At 53.6% G+C, this 18,490-nt stretch overlaps 7 protein-coding genes across 7 annotated transcripts; 4 read left to right on the forward strand and 3 right to left on the reverse strand.

The window, feature by feature from the left end:
* Nucleotides 1–1,416: 1,416 nt before the first annotated feature.
* On the forward strand, nucleotides 1,417–3,682 carry J4E86_005126 (uncharacterized protein; the record flags this gene model as incomplete). The annotated part of the gene is made up of 5 exons (XM_051445662.1): nucleotides 1,417–1,916; nucleotides 1,968–2,642; nucleotides 2,690–3,145; nucleotides 3,196–3,321; nucleotides 3,370–3,682. 5 exons carry the CDS (start codon nucleotides 1,417–1,419, stop codon nucleotides 3,680–3,682), a joined length of 2,070 nt encoding a protein of 689 aa, XP_051303759.1.
* Nucleotides 3,683–4,474: 792 nt separating this feature from the next.
* J4E86_005127 (uncharacterized protein) lies at nucleotides 4,475–5,559 on the forward strand (the record flags this gene model as incomplete). The annotated part of the gene is made up of 2 exons (XM_051445663.1): nucleotides 4,475–5,059; nucleotides 5,128–5,559. 2 exons carry the CDS (start codon nucleotides 4,475–4,477, stop codon nucleotides 5,557–5,559), a joined length of 1,017 nt encoding a protein of 338 aa, XP_051303760.1.
* A 2,758-nt stretch (nucleotides 5,560–8,317) lies between these two features.
* On the reverse strand, nucleotides 8,318–9,335 carry J4E86_005128 (uncharacterized protein; the record flags this gene model as incomplete). Its single annotated transcript, XM_051445664.1, has 2 exons — nucleotides 8,318–8,646; nucleotides 8,837–9,335. The coding sequence occupies 2 exons, from the start codon at nucleotides 9,333–9,335 to the stop codon at nucleotides 8,318–8,320; spliced, it is 828 nt and encodes a 275-aa protein (XP_051303761.1).
* A 615-nt stretch (nucleotides 9,336–9,950) lies between these two features.
* J4E86_005129 (uncharacterized protein) lies at nucleotides 9,951–11,447 on the forward strand (the record flags this gene model as incomplete). The annotated part of the gene is made up of 3 exons (XM_051445665.1): nucleotides 9,951–10,853; nucleotides 10,906–11,158; nucleotides 11,221–11,447. The coding sequence occupies 3 exons, from the start codon at nucleotides 9,951–9,953 to the stop codon at nucleotides 11,445–11,447; spliced, it is 1,383 nt and encodes a 460-aa protein (XP_051303762.1).
* Nucleotides 11,448–12,649: 1,202 nt separating this feature from the next.
* J4E86_005130 (uncharacterized protein) lies at nucleotides 12,650–15,005 on the forward strand (the record flags this gene model as incomplete). The annotated part of the gene is made up of 4 exons (XM_051445666.1): nucleotides 12,650–13,106; nucleotides 13,159–13,874; nucleotides 14,129–14,925; nucleotides 14,990–15,005. 4 exons carry the CDS (start codon nucleotides 12,650–12,652, stop codon nucleotides 15,003–15,005), a joined length of 1,986 nt encoding a protein of 661 aa, XP_051303763.1.
* A 629-nt stretch (nucleotides 15,006–15,634) lies between these two features.
* Nucleotides 15,635–16,509, reverse strand: GSP1 (GTP-binding nuclear protein gsp1/Ran; the record flags this gene model as incomplete). The annotated part of the gene is made up of 4 exons (XM_051445667.1): nucleotides 15,635–15,972; nucleotides 16,020–16,173; nucleotides 16,227–16,319; nucleotides 16,438–16,509. The coding sequence occupies 4 exons, from the start codon at nucleotides 16,507–16,509 to the stop codon at nucleotides 15,635–15,637; spliced, it is 657 nt and encodes a 218-aa protein (XP_051303764.1).
* A 503-nt stretch (nucleotides 16,510–17,012) lies between these two features.
* On the reverse strand, nucleotides 17,013–17,868 carry J4E86_005132 (uncharacterized protein; the record flags this gene model as incomplete). The annotated part of the gene is made up of 4 exons (XM_051445668.1): nucleotides 17,013–17,144; nucleotides 17,211–17,539; nucleotides 17,589–17,661; nucleotides 17,713–17,868. 4 exons carry the CDS (start codon nucleotides 17,866–17,868, stop codon nucleotides 17,013–17,015), a joined length of 690 nt encoding a protein of 229 aa, XP_051303765.1.
* Between the last annotated feature and the right edge of the window lie 622 nt (nucleotides 17,869–18,490).

Here is an 18,490-nt window from a genome sequence, read left to right on the forward strand (position 1 = left end):
GGCAATGCACGAAGAGCTGGTTGAAAGATCCATAGCAGAGATCGTAGTAGCAAGGCGGATATGATGCTCTTCTGGAATAGCCAGTGTGAACAGAGTGGAAAAATGGTCAGTTGCTCATGGGCAAGCTCATCGGATACCGAAAGCCAGTTTGACAGATACTAAGATTTTCACCATGGCCTATGTTTGTGCAGTCATGTGTTAGCTGTTGATCTGCGAATCGCGTTAGCATACACGATAGGTGTGAATAATCCACCGCTGCAGGGCCAGCGGCAGTGACGGAGCACGGCCATCCTTCGAGAATCCTGCAATACGGCTCTTGGCTGCCGCGAATGGCATTGGAGCGGCAGTCATCATTGAGGGACTTGCAGCGCGAAGCCTTCTGACCGGGCATTGGCGAGTGCGATGCCAGGGAACGCTGGCGATATCTGGGGGCTAGTGCCATCTACCCCGAACAGCGGACTGTTGCTGTATTGAGACTAGAGCAAAGATGATTTAGATCTTAACGACGAGGCGATGTCAGCGTAGGAGGGTGTCGTGATGACGCGACAAGAGTGGTGGACGAGGGAAGACGTGACGAGGCTGAAATGTCGCGGTTCGGTAGTAAACGTCCGTGCACGCGCATCATCTCTCTTTCAATCACGTTCATCCGGCACCGCCTTTAGCCTAACATCCTCCACACGACGATTTTAATATCCAACCTCATCTATCACGGCACCTTTGTCGGTCTTGTATCCGACGCGCATGCAATGCAATGCACCTGCCGCAGATGAAGTCTGGGACGGTAATTGCTTGCGCAATATGGGCAGGCTGCGGGCATACGCGTGCTTTCGTGGAGCCAGGCTAGACGACACCCAGCGCTTCGTTCACAATATCCTTACACACACTGGCGTCCTTGCGGCCCCAAAGGCATTTTGCACCATGGACTTTGGCCGCACTTCTTCCAGCATGCATCGGGTTTTGCCTTCGGGTCTGCTCCAGAGGCATCCAGTGGCTTGGTAGGCCAAAGTCACGAGTTCAGCCATGCCCTGAGATCTTCGCAATACATTGGTCTTAAGTGGCAAAGCTCATAACGCTGTGGCTTCTCAAGTACACTGATTTGCCAAGACCCTGGTAGACCATATGGCTTTAACGGCATCTTACGTATGCGAGGCCTTCCAGAGGTACGGCAATGAGTGTTCGAAGCATCTGATCGAGCTTTCCGCCGCGTCATGTTCTGAATCAAGTTGAAGGCCAGGTGGAAGTCCGACTACTGAGGCTAGGAAGGGAGAAAATCGATAGTCTCTTGATCGTTTACTGCATCTGGACCAATATCCTCCGTGTGGCCTATGAGATGATATCTGCCGAGACTTCTTTATTAACTCGTCCAGGTTCCTCGAAAAAAGTTTCGGTAGCAGGCTGTTCACTTCGCGTCTCACGATGGCGGCTTCCATTGCATCATTACTGCGAGCATGCGCACTCACATGCTTCTGTCTCTTCCTGCAAGATGTTTCCGCGTATGTGGGAAGTGCCACAGTATCAAGCACAATCTTGGTTATTGCACGCGATTCGACTTCCGCCATCAACAGCGCTACACTTGGCCTTCAAGGTTACGGTATCCCTTACGAGATCGTCACTGTTCCCCAGGATGGGATCACAAACCTGCCTCTACTCAACTCTTCAGCAACTCATGGCAACTACGGTGGTATTGTCACCGTGAGCGAAGTGGGATACAACTACGGAGATCAGTACTATAGCGCACTCACTAGGCGTCAATGGAACGATCTATATGCTTACCAGACCAACTTTGGCGTACGCATGGTCCGTCTCGATGTTTTCCCTACAGCCGACTTTGGAGTTTCCAGCGTCGGGGGAAACTTGAACGATGAGCCTGTATCATTCACGAATACTACCGGATTCTCCGCGGCTAATCTCAAGACGTAAGTCTCGCGACTCTGTTCCAATTGGTACAATACTGACTACAACAATAGCAAAGTAGACGTGAGCATCGCGAACATATATCACTCTCCTGCGAAGATTGTGAATGCATCAATGGCATGGGAGGTTGCCAAGTTCTCGAGCAGTGGAAGCGCCGCAGTCATCAACCAGATAGGCACTCGGCAACAAATGGTTTGGTTTTTGCCATTCGCTCTAGACTGGGCACCGTCAAGCAACGTCCTCCAACACGCTTGGATAACATGGGTGACCAGAGGCCTTTTCGTCGGTTTCAGAAGGATCTACTTCAGCACACAGGTGGATGACATGTTTCTGGAGACGCCCATGTACCGACCAGCGGGCGTGAACTATCGCGCCAAGCCTGATGACCTTTCGTTGCATGTCACATGGCAGGCCAACCTGAACGCGAAGATGCCTGCAGGATCCGAGTTCTTTATAGAGATCGGACACAACGGCAACGGTGATATAGAAGCATCCACGGACACGAGTGAAGGCGAGAGAGTCTGCACCCCAACGAACGCAATCGAATACGCGGATCAAAAGGACGGCGACCCAGAATTCCAGAAGCCTCCTGGTACTGGCATCAACATCTGGCCTTCGACACCTTCTCAGTATACCTGGAGTCTTGAGTGTGCCGAGATCGACGAGCTACAAAATTGGTTCGCCGATGAAGAACAACGCGACGCCTTTGCGCACATCTCGCATACCTTGTACGGTACGTACCCCTTCACGCTTTGCAAGACTGACCTAGAAATAGTTCCCATGCCGACCTGACCAACGCGACATACTCAGACGCTTCCAAAGAGATCTCGTTCAACCAAGCTTGGCTCAAACAGGTTGGGCTTGATGCTGCTAAGCGCTGGAGCGGGAAGGGCATCATCCCGCCTGCAATCACCGGCCTACACAACGCAGATGCTATCAAAGGCTGGATGGATAACGGCATCGTCAATGTCGTAGGAGACAACACCCGCCCGCCTCTTCGCAATCAGCAGAACAGTTTCTGGCCGTTGACGACCAACGTTCAGAACAACGGGTACGCCGGACTCAACGTTATGCCGCGCTGGGCAACGCTCATCTACTACAATTGCGATCTTCCCGCTTGTACTCTACAAGAGTGGATCGACACTTCTGCAGGCAAAGGGACGTTTGACGATCTCATGATCAACTCTCGAGACACTGCAATGCGCAATCTCTTTGGCCTACATTGGGACCCGTGAGTGCAGGTTCATCCGCATCATCGATCCATATTGATTTGTCATACAGATACATGTTCCACCAGGCCAACATGCGCGTCAACGACGTTCCGTCCACAACCGTCAACGGCAAGAGTGGCCAGTATTCGCTACTCATGACATGGATCGAGGTCATATCCGCTGAGATGATGCGCCTGTATGTACCCTTTCTTCTCCGGACGAGTATCCTACTAACATACTGCAGTACAACCTGGCCTTTCAAGACCCTCAAGCACGACGACCTCGCACAGCAGTTCATCAACCGCCAAACTCGCGACCTATGCCGACCCAGCTTGACCTGGACTACATCCGCCAACGGCGCCAACATCGAGTCTGTCAACGTCTACACGGCCGGCGGAAACAAATGTGGTACCACCATACCCATCACCGTACCAGGCGCCGTGGCAAGCACAACAGGCGCGACGAAAGAGCAACTGGGAAGTGATCCGCTCACGCTATGGGTGACTATGAGCGGCGCAAGCAGGCAGTACAAGTTCTCGAAGGCCATTCCGCTGTAAACACAAACATCCTTTAGAAGAACATGGCGTCGGTCATTATCGCAATTGTCATCTTCAATGTATATCTTTTAGCTGAAGCTCAGTCAAAATTGTCTTTGTGTTTTTTTCCCTGTATCCAGCATGACCAGTGAACAACTGCGGAGTTTTAGGCGGTCATCCCTGACCCCTGAGCTAACCCCACATTCGCACAGCCACAACATCAATATGGGTGAACATCAGAACCAACCTGGCGGGACAGCTGCGCCGCATTTCGCTACCTGCGTTTTGCAGTATCACCACACCCGACACGTAGTCACATCGTCTCTCGAGAACGATCCAGTCCTGGCATTATACTGTGACATTTTCCCAACAACTAAACTAATGTTCTCACCCTCATCAATCGACAGTATGTTCAGCTGTCAACCCTTCCAACCGGGAGCGAATTCCTTCGGCACGACTCACCCGCAATATGACTGCATGAGCGCTACACCAATTACAGTTACTATACGTCTTACATACAACAATTATATATTGCCTACATATGCAAGGGTAGCGCACGTCACTGCGCCGCTTGCGACGCGTCTTCTCGTGATATTTCCAGGCTATCGAATTCATTTTTGAAGCGTTCGATGTGTGTCGGGTGTGGGTTATCAGCGCGTATGGGTCGTCAACTTGGTCTTGTTCTAGTAACCGGATCTTTTGTCGCTGTAACGATCGTATCTGGCGTGTGATTGAAGACTCTGCGTCGGTGGAAGTTCAGCAAATTGGTAAACCTCGTTTGCTTCGTCTAGCAACCGGTCGCACAAAGGCATAATGTACACGAAACCCGAAGCACAACAAGTATGGTCTCTACGGCGCAAGATCCTCATTGCCGTCGGCATCGTCATCCTAATCCTCGCCTTAGGCCTCGGTCTAGGGTTGGGTCTCACATTAGGACGCGACAACGACGACGACAACGACAACACCTCCCCACCAACCTCAACCCTCACACCCCTCCCCACACCAAATACCACACTACCCTGGACACCATCTGTGTCCGATACCTGGCAAATCATTCTCTCCCACCCACCCGATCTCTCCTCTTCAGACACTAGCACAACGCCCAACGTCAGTATCTTCGACATCGACCTCTTCGACACGCCCACCGAGACGATACGACAACTACACTCTATGGGTAAGAAAGTGATATGCTATTTCAGCGCAGGCAGCTACGAAGACTGGCGGCCTGATGCGTCGGAGTTCAAAAAGGAAGATCTTGGGCGTGATCTAGATGGGTGGCCGGGTGAGAAATGGTTGGATCTAAACAGTGAGAACGTGAGGAGGGTGATGAAAGACAGAATAGATTTGGCGAAAGAGAAAGGGTGTGATGGTGTTGATCCTGATAACGTTGATGGTTATGTGAGTAAACATCCACCTTCATGCCATTCCCCACCGTGTAGTTGTATGCATACTAACAACCCCACCAGCAAAACAGCAACGGCCTCTCCCTCACCCCCTCCACCTCAATCACCTACCTGCAATACCTCTCCTCCCTAACGCAACCCCTCAACCTCACGCTCGGCCTCAAAAACGCCGGCGACATCATCCCCGCCGTCCTCCCCATCGTCCACTTCAGCGTCAATGAGCAATGCGCAAAGTACGGTGAGTGCGCCACCTTCGCCCCCTTTATCGCAGCGGGGAAACCCGTGTTCCATATCGAGTATCCGGATGGGGCGGGGGCGGAACAAGGGTTGGAAGAAGATGTTGTGGGGAGGTATTGTGATAGAGAGGGGAAGGGGCAGGGGAGCGAGGGGTTTAGTACGGTGTTGAAGAAGATGGAGTTGGATGGGTGGGTGGAGTTTTGTGATAGGAGGGTTGAGGTTACGGATGTGGATGAGGGGGTTGGGGGTCGTGGGTAGAGAGGGGGAGAGGGATGTAGTGGTATGGCTTATGATTATGTCTTGTTCATCGAAATTCTGCCTATTACTTCTGACCTTGATGTTGTGTTTAAGCTCGAATGCGGCTGGTGTTGTCTTTAGACCAGCATGCTTAGCTGTATCAAGCTTTGCGACACAACCGGGTTATCGTAGTCAGCTACGCTGAGTACAGCCTGCTCTGATCACATGATGTGGTAGTTCCTATACCTGCGAGGTCAACGATGGAGGTCAACCCCCGTGACCTGCCTCATGCTGTCTGCTGACACAGCATTCTCTCTGCAGCAACATCTTCAGACCGTGATCAAACACTGTACCAGCAGCAAACGAGTCAGTCAGACTTCCAAGCGGTATGCCTCCCAGTATTCCCGGCAAGCAGAATTCTCGCGCCCAACTCCATCCATTCTTCCACATCTCCGCTACCCCAGCTCCCATACCCTTCCCTTCTGCTAGCCGTATATCACACAGCACACACAGCCTCGGGCTATGCAACTTGGCTTTAGCCGTCGTAAAAGCTGGAGAACCCCTGCTTACACCGGCTCTTCCTACCGAAGTGATGGTGTGCTTCGGTCGGGAATCTGACATCGGTGGCGCGTGTTTTGAGGCTGATCAACTCACTGGTGGAATATGGCGTTACCAGCATTTTGCTTGTTTGATGCATCAAGCAGAGAGTATGCATAGTATGCATTCAATCTCGGTACGGGTCGAGTTTGCCAAGGTGTAGCTACCGGCCGGTTGAATGCGAATCAATATCCGATGCAGGTGAAGTGGAAAATCTGGGGCGGGTATGTCGTTTGCGGTAGGTGTGTTCGGCATATTGAAGCCGTGTAATATTTCGCCTGCGGTCGGTATAGTAAAGCTTCTGGTCGAGCGGGTAAGCTGACTTATTCGGGCAAGTTGCCGGGTGGGGCTGAGATGTCGAGGCAGAGTGGCGTATTCATCTAGTTCTAGAGCGCGATCTGGTGCACCGGTCCCGATACAAGACGATGCATTAGTTTCTAGATCTGAACCACGACGTTAGTGGCAGGTGTGTAGGTCCCCAGACTGCAAGAGGACCGCCGCTCGGGGCTAGATGCGCGGTATGGCCGGCACGAACGTACATGTCGCATACAATACGAAGTACTTAGATTGACCATGGATCTCGATGCGTTACGCGAGTCGACATTGAGGTTATTCGGGTCTGTTGCAGACATTTTCGTACCAGCGAACCGGAATACACGTCACACGGATCCTTCCCTTGATGCAAGCCACAATGGGCGGTACATCCACCGTATCGGCGTGCGATACGAGCCTCTGAGAGTATCGAAAGTCCTTCGTGTGGTTGCGATCACGCCAATACACTTTCCGTATTCGGTAGTCGGGTCCTGCCGCATATATTGGGATCCACTCTGTGTAACTGAAACATTAGCACGAGGCGAACAGACTCCGCTACGCTGTCTACTGATTGTATATTTTTGACATCCCTACAAGCCAGTATGCGTGGTTTACGAGAGGTCGTGCTAATATAGGTAGGTGAGCCCCACATATCGATGTCGTCATTTAGCGAGGCTGATCACGCGCAGTGGCGTCGTCTCATCGTGTCTTGTTCTCTACCTGTAAAGGCCTAGCGAACTGGCAGGACGCATGGCTGTAAATAGCCATACTTGTCAAGAGCTATTTTGGTTGAGGTTTCCTTCGTGTTGTTAACCTCGTGTTGTTTGTGGCATGATCCGAAAGTTGGCATCTCGCTTCCAGACCCAACCGATCGGATGCGCAACGAACGCTTCCTTCGAATGCAGCTAGAGAAGTTCACGTGGAACGAGAAACCTGCACAGTATGCTGTAAGCGAAGGATAGAAGGGTGATGCGGAGAAGCGCGGCAGTCCGCGAGGTAGCAGTCATGGCGGCACGACTTCGGCCCTCTGCACCTGTCTATGGAGCACGTTCACTGCATGTCTTTGCAGAGCCGCCGGTACTTGGTATCCATCCTATCGCGAAGTAACTCCGGTGCTCATTCAAGGATGACATACATCAAGGAGAGTGTCAATATCGAGGCCTGGAGCATCGCTTGGAAAGACGCACAAAGAGACATGGACCGACGCGGTACGCAGCAGAGATTGGATTTCGAAATGAAGGCCAAGGTTGAAATAAAGTGTGTATGCAGCTCTAGTGCAGGACGAAAGGCTTGTTTGTTTGATCCGGGGAAATGGACAGGGGTTGGGTGAGCTAGATCTGCCGCCTAAAGCGGCAAACAGGGTAGCTCTCGGGGTAATATTAAAGCCAACCGGATGGAATACTTGGTAGTCGAAAATGTGAAGGCAGATTTTTCGATGATCGTTGCTTGTTTGAAGACGGCATTGTGTAGCTGGGAGAATTCCTCGTAAGCTTTCCTCGGATTCAACCGACGGAGTGGCGGACCGCTTGTGTCATGGAAGGACTTCTTACATCGCGGACCGCCCTTGACACGCCTCGTCACGGCGCATTAGCCGACTCGCTGTTGAGAAAGCCACGGTAGTACGAAGCAGTCGTGACCAGAAGATCCTTTCCTTTTGCATGCCAGCTTCAATCCGAAGATCAGGGTCATTCAGCCCCAGGTCTATAGATAGTGCAGTCAAGTGATGAAGGCTTGCCGCACAAATGTTCGTAGGCGAAGAAGTAGTTGAGACTGACACGGAAAGGACAACTGTCGAAGACGTGGGTGTCTTGCGTGTATTTAGCGATCGATGACCTGATGTCTACCGTATTCAGTTCCAAGGCTGTGACCCTCAAATCAACAGCGCATCCAAGCCTTCGATAAACGCAGGTAGCACACCGTCGAGCTCGGTATAGTTCGGGCTACCTGTCAACCAGATGCCGCGGCCTACGGCTAGTAACTGCAAGAGCGTACTAACCGTCTCAAGAATCGACAGATCCGGTGTGGAGTGCACAAGCAGCGCAAGCTTTTCGCGATCATATGAACCCGTCGCCTTGAAGAGCTCGCCACTTTCAGTCGTCCAATTGGAAAATGAGTTCTCGAAAACAACGGTCAAGTCCGGCCCAGTGAGCAATGTCTCATCAAAGTAACGAGGCTCTGGAAGAGCGCCAGGATTATGAACTATAGTGCAGTGTCAGCCTTACACTCATGCAACTGCCGGAGTTGGACAATGGGGGTTCTTTTCGCCTGCAATAGAAAGAGACCCATTTGAGGACGCATGGTAAAGTGTACAGCAACACGACAGGGGCCTCGAAAGCCGGCTTCGGTGACGGTCTTACTTTCAATACAGAAGAACGTGGGCTGAGCTTACCAATATAGTTGTCCTTTAGTCCGGCGCTGTCTTGAACAGCTTGAGCGATGCTATCGAGATACACGGCATAGTCTGTAGAGTATTGGGTAGGCGTCTCATCAACGAAGACACCATTCAGAGCCAGTGAGGGATCATATTCGCCCCAGAATGAAAACGCAGCAATGTCATCCAGCACAGAACTCAAGTCCCTGGTACACCACGTGGTTGCCACATAGCCGATAGTGCGTACATTACTGAGTGAGTTGAGGGCCTCGATGGCTGCGGTGTATTCTGCGTTTGGTAGTGCACCCTCTCCAGGCCCGTTATGCACGTTTAACACGACCGTAAAGTGTATGCGAGGGAATGATGATGCTCTGAAAGCAGTATAGGTCGTTAGTCCCGGTATAATGAGTAGCGACAATAGTAGAGGTACCGTATCGTACACATCGTGAAACGGATCCCACGCGCCTGCTGAGGGGTAGACGTAGAGCGGAACAATTACGGAGCTGAGTCCGTCCATGACTCTGCTTTGAGCACGGCAGGCTAGGAGCCGATGACGAGACGCTGGCCCGAAAGGAGATGAGCCGATAGAGAGTAAGATTTGGAGAGACACAGCTTAACGATACTGACGAACGCAAATATGTAATGGATATCCTTATGGTGTGTTTGGGCACCAAGAAGACGCTGATAGATGCCGGGATCGAGTAGTCGAACGAAGCCTCGCAGTATGCCCACGTTGAATCTCTGACGGCCCAGATGATGGTATTTTGAGAGATTAGAGGACGCGGCAATGCAACCACACGGGTACGTATTGCGCACTTGGCCATGCAGATTGGACAGGGATCGTTAGCGATGCGAGAGTATATTTTGAGAGTGCTAGACCTGAGGAGACTCCGAAACTGATGAGTCGGGATGAAGAGGCCGCATTATGCCAAGCAATGTAAACAATATTGACGACGCAGGAAAAGTCTGACTTCGATGTCTTCTGCCTAATTGATCGTGATTTGAGGCTGTTGTTGAGAGTTGTGGCGCGTATAAAGAATTTCGGACGTATCGAGAAAGGTAGCGCCGTAACAATCAACGCACTCGCTCTTCTTCCATACATTCGTTCATTGGCCAAGCATAATCGTGCAAGATGTCGTCATCCTCTTCGACGTACTCGCTATCACCCTCCGTCACACCGGAAGTACTCAATACACCGGGAACACAGCGATCGGTGCTATTCGACGACGATGTAGTAGCGGATCCTCTGAACATCGATGGATCCACGTCGACCTTCATCATGGTCGTCGGTGGGCTGGGATACATCGGCTCGCACACAGTATTGGAGTTACTCAAGGAAGGCTACAACGTGCTGGTCATCGACGACTTGAGTAACTCGTACGAAACCGTCCTGAACAGGGTGCGAGGCCTTGCGGTTGACTTCTGCACGGCGCATGGGCGACGAATGCCAGCGTTGCACTTCCGTCAGCTGGATTACAGGAGCGCGCACATGAAGACTGTACTGGCCAGCTATTCATCTTATTCGATCATCAGCAAGCCAGCGCCTGCTCCAGCAAGATTCCCATACTCGACTTTGCAAAGAACGGATTCCGGTATCGACATGGACATGGACGACGCGCAAGAACCCGCTGTCGAGCGACTGTCCAGAATATCAGGCGTCATTCATTTTGCGGCGTACAAGTCGGTTGAAGAGAGCATCCGTATGCCCTTGAGATACTACAGCAACAACGTCTGCGGGTTGGTCGACTTTCTGGGGTTGTTGGAGGAGTTTGGCATCAAGAACTTTGTGTTCTCCTCTTCTGCCACCGTTTATGGCGAAGGCGCTAATTGTGGGCTACCTCTGCGCGAAGAACTGTGCGTGCATCATCCAGAATCTTTCTTGGACAGCGACGGAGCAGAACGCCGAGTTTTGCCGGGCGTTCTGGGCCTCACATCACCGTATGGTCGATCCAAGTTCATGTGCGAATCCATTCTGGCAGACCTGGCGCTTTCTGACCCCACATGGTCCATAACCGCCCTACGGTACTTTAACCCGGTATGTACATTCGATGATCAGGGAACGTAGGAAGTGTGTCTAACAACTCCAGGTCGGTTGCCACGAGTCCGGTATTCTGGGTGAAGATCCACGACAGAAACCGAGTAATCTGATTCCAGTCATTGCAACAGTCCTGACAGGGACAAAGCCAGTGCTCGACATCTTCGGCACGGATTGGAACACCCCAGACGGCACGGCAGTGCGGGACTTCATCCACGTCGTCGATCTGGCTCGGGGCCATATTGCGGCTTTGGCAGCTTCGACGGCTGGTCGTACTTTAGCACCATTTCGCACGTACAACCTTGGTAAGTGGAGGCCTTATATGAGAACGTCTCACACTAAGGTCTGTGTACTGACTTCGACTCAGGTACGGGACGAGGACACACTGTCCGTGAGGTCCTCCACAGTTTAGAGGACGCATCTCAACGGAAGATCCCCGTCAGGGAAGTTGGCCGCAGGGCTGGAGATGTTGGCTTCTGCGTGGCGGAGGTGCGACGAGCAGAGACCGAGCTGCAGTGGAAGGCTGAGAGGTCCTTGAATGACTGTTCCGGGGACGTATGGAACTTCACTAAAGCTAGGTGTGTAGAGTCGTAGACAAGGGGCGTGCTTAGTGGCCATGCACGGTTTTCTTCATCATCCTTTCCCTGCATATTCTAGCATCAGCGGCATCTCTTCTCTTGTGTGTTCAGCAAGATAGACCATAGGCACCAAATTTAATACCCAATTTCTCACCAAACGATCAATGCGACCAATCAGTACTCTGGTTCATCGCCGCCGAAAGTTGCTGCAGGGCTGATAGTGTACAGGACGTCGTAGCCAGATCACGGAAATGAGCGAGACCTAGTGGAAAGTCGACGAGGCTTAGAGTTAATGCGCAGGTCTACCTCCTTTCATATGCGTTCAGCGCCTAGAGAGCCCGAGTTTGGCCAATCGAGACGAACACTTGATTGCTTTTTGGCGTCGTGTGTGTGGGTTCATCGCTGGTATCAGATAAGGCTGTGGCAGCATCTCGAGCCAAGGCCAGGTTGCATCGAGGCGAAATCTTAGAGGCACACAGTGCTGCTACGTCGCAGGCGCGGTACCATTTCCGTGACTAAGACAGTCCAATGGAACGTGTAAGAGCATGTGGCGAGGCGACTACTTCAGCTGGCTCGCTACACTCAACCCTTTCCGCCGAACGTGCGCAGAACCACTAACCCCACGATAAAATGGCAAAAGCGAAGGCGGAATCCAGGCTAGCGATACGGCGGTGACGGGAATGCGCGCAAACGGCCCAGTAATGGACGACGGCAGTGCCGTGGAGACAGCTCGTTAGTTCCGATTCGCCCACTGTGCGTTTCAGTCCCGGCCGGCTTGCGTTGAAGCGGTACAAGCGAAGTACAGGCGACGGCAGGATCCAACGGTGCGTCAAAGGGCAACGGGGCAGGCCGGCCAGGTCGACGGTACGATGGAGTTGCACAGAAGATGCTGACCTGAGCTGAATGGGGCGACGATCACATAGGGGCCGACAACAAAGAGGCTGAGGTTCTCCTTGCGTCCTGCGGTTGGCGTCTTGAGTTGGGCGGAGACGGCCGATTGGGTGCCAGATGGAAGGAGGCTTCGGAAGCTTTTGGCGATTTCAGCGCTAGGCCGAGTAGACGGGCGTCACGTGCCGGGTCAACAGTACTAGCAGCCCGCACCCGTTGCAACCTCAACGTCTCTACCTACGCACAGTCGCAAAGCCCACGCCGACCTGGATACCGTGGATTCTGAATCGCCTGCGCGTAGACCGTTCTGTTGCGATGCCTCCCTCTGCCATGGCGATGCCGGGGCAACACATGAACGGCGCTCCTTCGAACATCTCGGCTGGCGTAGATCCCACTTACTGGGGCGGCCACCAGGACTTCTCACCGGACTCCACATCGCCATTGTCGCCCTCGCTAGGGCTCCATCTGTCGCCGACACAGAGTATCACCACCCAGAGCAGCATCAATGGCGGGACTCCCCCGGCGCAAACGCCCCAGTCGGACAGCGGCGGCAGCAAAGGAACCGGCCAGAAGAACAGCCAGAAGCAGTCAAATAACGACCAGACCAGAGCCTCGGTCGCTGTCGCGTGCGTTCCATGCCGCAGTAGACACTTGAAATGCGACGGTGGTGTGCGATGTTCCCGATGTAGGACCGACAACGTGGAATGTACCTACATCAAGTCGCGAAGAGGCTGGAAGGGCAAGCGGAAAACCAAGGAAGACACGGGCGCGTCCACGACCCCGAATGGTGGGTATATCGCAACGACGACAATATCAACCCAGAATCTAACCTGAATTAGGAATATCTGCATCTGAAGTCCAAGCCAGCAATGGCCACATCTCGTCACCTGATTACTCGTACAACGGCGATGCTGGCATGAACCAGCTCAGCCCAACTCACGGTCTTGGCGTCCGACCTGTAGCCCCACCAGTTGCTCAACTCAACCTAAATGGATCCGCGCGTCTGAACCGATTTGGCCACTTGGGACCCGAGACGGCTGTTCAGGCCTTCTACCACTTCTTCTACAACTCACATCCATTCTGCCTTCCGGAACGGAGGTTAGTGGAACTCTTCAAGGAACGACATGCCCCACTCTTGGAACATGCCGTGCATTTCATCGGATCCAGCTACATACCGTCGGTGCCTACGGCCATGTACAAGGAAGCGTTAGATCGCCAGATAGACAGCAACAACTACCCAAGAGATGCGTGGTCGGTCCAAGCCCTCCTCCTCTTCGCCATCGGCCTCCACGCCCACAACGAAGTCCCCCGCGCCGCCCAGATCTTCACCATAGCCCAAAACCTGACGCTGGAAATCGGCCTCAACCGGATGGAATTCGCGCTGATGCACGGAGAAAACGACCCGCAGCTGGAAGAAAGCTGGCGGAGAACATGGTGGTCCATGTTCACGGCCAATGGCATGATGACAGCCGTCAACCCCGGCGTGCAATTCCGACTGAAAGACGTCGTAACCGACGTGCCACTGCCATGTGAGAACGTCGAGTACTTTTCAGGTGTAAGTACCCACTCCCCTGACATCAGATCTGACATGTGTCAAAATCGGCTTGGCATGTTTCCCTTCTTAGTGCGAACCCGTGCCGCTCTTAGGTACTCCAGATGAGATCATCTGACTGCATGTCATACTCCGATGATGGGGATCGATGCATGTCATACGTGTGGGGTGGGGGTCCTGCCGATTGCATGACCATCCTCCTGGGACAACACACTCAAAACCTTATACAGATCACTAAACTAACAACCCACGCACAGCAAATACCCTACCCCTCCACCCTCTCCGACTACGACGACTCGGCCTTCCTCCCCCACTTCACAACCTTCTCCTCCTTCACCTACCTCATCGACGCCATCCGCATCCTAGGAAAAGTCTTCGAATGCGCACGCTTAGACTCCACCTTTGAATACCACGCCGTCGACGTCGTAGACCAATACCTATGCAACTGGCGTTTACACCTCCCGGCCTCAAAAACAGACATCGTCTCCAACGACGGCCACATCGACGAAGTGCTGTTCCAGGCACACATGGTAAACGCCGGCAGCACAATAATGCTGCACCGCCCGCGCAGCAACCTCGGTTTCGGCCGCGTCGAAGGCGTAAATATATGCGTCCAACCGGGGCAGGTCCTCCTCCCCACGCAAACCCGCGAAATCCACACCGCGAAATGCCTCACGTCCGCCGAAAACATCTCCTCGCTCATCCGGCTGCCCGGACCCCTGTTGTACCACACCCCCTTCTTCACCTGCGTCGTCGTAATGGCGTCGGTCGTGCACCTCTCCTACTGGTCTTTCCTTGTCCCCGACGGCCAGGACGACATCATCAAGCAGAGCATCCGGCTCGATGTCGGCACGCTGCAGCAATACAGCAATACGTGGCCGATTGCGAATGTGGTGCTGGGGCAGGTGAGGGGGGTGGCGCACACGCTGTTTAATAGTAAGAAGGCGATGAGTATACATCTTTGGAGCAATTTGCAGCAGGATGATGTTATTAGGGGCGTTATTGAGGAGGGGAGGAGTGTGCCGCAGCAGCAGTATGCGCAGTTGATCGCTCCGTAAGTTTTCCTTTCTTTTCTACACTTGCTTGCTGTCTTTGGACTTGGGCTAACATCATCGCAGGATGCTGAAATCGTAGACGTGCCTTGTCGTCTTCTCGCTTTCGTTATGTCTCGCATCGTCCTTGCTTTACTTGCGCGTTGTAATCATTTCATGTCTTTGTTGTCTCCGTCGCGCGCGTCAAAAACGGTCGTGTCATGACCATAGCGAGCGAGCGAGCGAGCCTTCTACTTGTCAATTTTTCGGTCGTCGCCTTGATTCGCTATTATGCGACTCTGCTTGTCCGTATTATGAGCATACTGACACTACGCGTCATTTCTTCTATCATGTCTGGGCGGTGGGCGTCGCATTCCATTGAAAAGTCCGAGCAGGCGGAGTTGGAATATAATGAAGATACGAAATGTGCTGTTGTAGTAGTAGTCGCAACGCCCTTGTGCGTGTTAATAGTAGAATCGAAAAGCTTTTTTAGTCACAATGAACACCAATCTGCTTGATCAGGAACAGTTTATTGTTCATTCGTCGAAACGCCGGCTAGTCCAGCGCTTCCTGTCGGATACTTCCGCCAGTCCTCCTCCGCATGCCCCGTTTTCGCCAAGAATGTCCTCAATTCTCGAGCTGCATATCCGTTGTCCCATTGCACTAAATCTCGTCCATGTCGTATACCCATTAGAGCCCTAGCCGTGGCCTAGAGCAAGCTCATGACCGTATCTACAAATCGGCGTCGTCCTCATCGGGCAGAGGCATCTGGGCGGCGTTCTCCATCTCCTGTCGGTACTGGTCGAGAACGGCCTGGTCGACCTGGACCTCGGGAGGCGCCAGAGCGGGGGCGGCGACAAAGTCGAGAGACTGGTTGCCGACGAGTTTCCGGGCGAGCCAGAGGAAGGGCTTCTCGAAGTTGTAGTTGGACTTGGCGGAGATGTCGTAGTACTGGAGGTTCTTCTTTCGGTGGAAGGTGATGGACTTTGCCTTGACCTTGCGCTCCTTGACGTCGACCTTGTTACCGGTGAGGACGATGGGGATGTTCTCGCAGACACGGACCAAGTCACCTGGGGCTGTTAGCGAATGCGTATCGGGGCGTTGTGGGCGCACGTACGGTGCCAGTTGGGGACGTTCTTGTATGTGATACGCGAGGTGACGTCGAACATGATGATACCGCACTGTCCGTTGATGTAGTATCCATCGCGGAGACCACCAAACTTCTCCTGACCGGCGGTGTCCCAGACGTCGAACTGGATCTGGCCGAGGTTCTGTCGTCTCGTTAGCAGGCGTATCGCAGGCGGCAGAGGGTCGGATAACGTACTGTGGTGAAGCCGAGGGGGTGGACCTCTACTCCGAGCGTCGCAATGTACTTCTTCTCGAACTCTCCGGTCAAATGGCGCTTGACGAAAGTCGTCTGTGGTGGGGCTGTTAGCAACCTGCATCGCAGTCTCAAATTCTCGCAGTCTCGCCGTCGCGCGGCCGTCTCAATAGCCGGGCTGCTATCGCAAAAAGCGTCGAAAAGGGCGCCATACCTTTCCGGTACCACCGTCACCGACAAGCACGAGCTTGAAGGTAGGGACTGAGCTTGCGGCAGTCTCGGCCATGGTGTCGGGTGTTGTGGCGGGGTGATGTGGTGTGTGAGGGGGGTAGTGGGCAGAGTCTGTGGCAGAAAAGAGGTCAGTCGGGGTCGCACAGGGTTATTGAGCAAAAGACGGTGGTGCAGACTCACGGGTGATAAAGAGTGGGGAAAGTAGCGGGCGTGAGGTGGGCAAGAAGAGGTTTTGTTGTGCTGAAGTGTTGGCGCCCCGGGCGGTGTAAATCTCTTGGCGCCTTCCGCAATTTTGACCTCACAGGCAGGCAGGCAGAGGCATAGGCAGAGGCAGCGTTAGGCAGCTACAGGCTTCTTTGTCTCAACAGCCCGGGTTTGCCTTGCACTTGATTACAGTCATAGATTGTTATTTACTAGCAATTCCTTTCTGTTTCATCCCAAAGCAAACAACGCCGGGTATCATGCTATGCTTGTTGGCCAAACCGAGTGCGCCACGCGCGCTGCCGCCAGCCTTGCCTGCCACCCATCCTCTCGACGTATCTCGTGATTTATAATACTCTACATGGGCAGCAAGTGACAGCCCAACAGCCCCCTCCCGCCCCAGTTCCTCCGCGGTGTGAGTTGCATCTCAACTGTCTCTGCCGGGCCGCCCGATGGGTTGGGTCGCAGCGCCTTGACGGTAATGGGAATCTGCACTTGTCAGCCTGCTGCACGCCCGACTGAAGACAGCATCCTGTGCAGCGTGATGCGACGTACCCCTTCGTTCTGCGACACGGCCTCGGCCACGCGCGACAGGTTCTCGTGGTTTGTCCAGTCCACCCAGCCGAACTTGGTTATGGTGTCGTACACCTGTAAGCCGGCCGTCGCTGCTGGGCTGTCTGCGACCACGCTGTTGACCTTTGCAAAGGGCGCTTCGAGTGCGGCAGGCGGTGCGCTCAGCCCTGCCTGGGCGCCGTTGGCCGTCGTCGCGTCGCCCGCCTGCGCTGCCAGCCGCGCGTGGTGCTCGTGGAGGCCCTTCTCGATGCGCGACATGAGGTCCTTGTAGTCATTCTTCAGCCGTATGATGCGCGCGCGCGTGGTTCGGACTGCGACAGTCAGCGACCCTGAGTGACCTCGAAGATCACCGCTCCTTACTCTGGGGGACATCGATATCGCTGCGTGGGAAGCCATCCAAGGTGGTCAGGCCGGTGCTCATGCGGACGCCATGCTACAACAAGACGTCAACTGCTTATCCCGCCCATAGCCTTAATTTGCGTACCGAATCCAGCACTTGCCCTAATGCCTTCAACTCTGTCTCTACTCGGTCCTTCTCGGCCATGAGCTCCTGCAGCGTCAGCTGCTCTTTTGGTATGCCATTGGAGTAGCCTGCCGACGTGGGCCCAGACGAGACGGTTGGCGCGTGTATGTCATCCATGGTGTAGATTGTTCGTCGCCGCCGCAGAGTTGAGAGTGCGTGAATGCTTACTACAACTGGAGCTTGGATGTGGGGGTGGGAGCTTGAGGGAGCTTGAACTGTGCGGGGCAAAACCGCCAGGACGGTCGCCTTCCTTTTCCCTCCCTCACTTCTCTACCAAACTTCACTATCCTCAAGACACGCGCGTGACCTCTGTGCGTGCCAGATTAGGAGTATGCTTCAGCTGCTTAGTATGCTCAGTCTTGCGATGGCTCGGCTCGGCTACAGACATGCTTGTTCTGCATCTCCGCCGTCATAGTGAGTCGCGACTACCAAGATTTGGTGAGAGCAACGCGGCCGCCATGTTAGCGGTCCTCGTCGATGGCTCACCACTCGCCCCTAACGAATAGCCTGTGTAGAATGCGCTTTACTGCGCGCCGTCTGGACCCTTTCCCTTAGATGCCGCCATTACGCTCTTGAGAACTTTGCGCTTCTGCGCTTTCCTCCCGTCCTAGCCAGTAGTCATATCCAAAATGCCTCAGCCAACTTCCTTATCGCTCTGCAGCTCACTTGTCTCTCCTTAAGCCATCGTCGTTGGATGCAGTAGTATTTATCTCATGCGCTGAAAGCCTTCGTACTCGTC

This window comes from Alternaria arbusti, assembly GCF_024043155.1.
Source record: "Alternaria arbusti strain BMP 1465 chromosome Unknown scaffold_5, whole genome shotgun sequence".
NCBI lineage: Eukaryota > Fungi > Ascomycota > Dothideomycetes > Pleosporales > Pleosporaceae > Alternaria > Alternaria arbusti.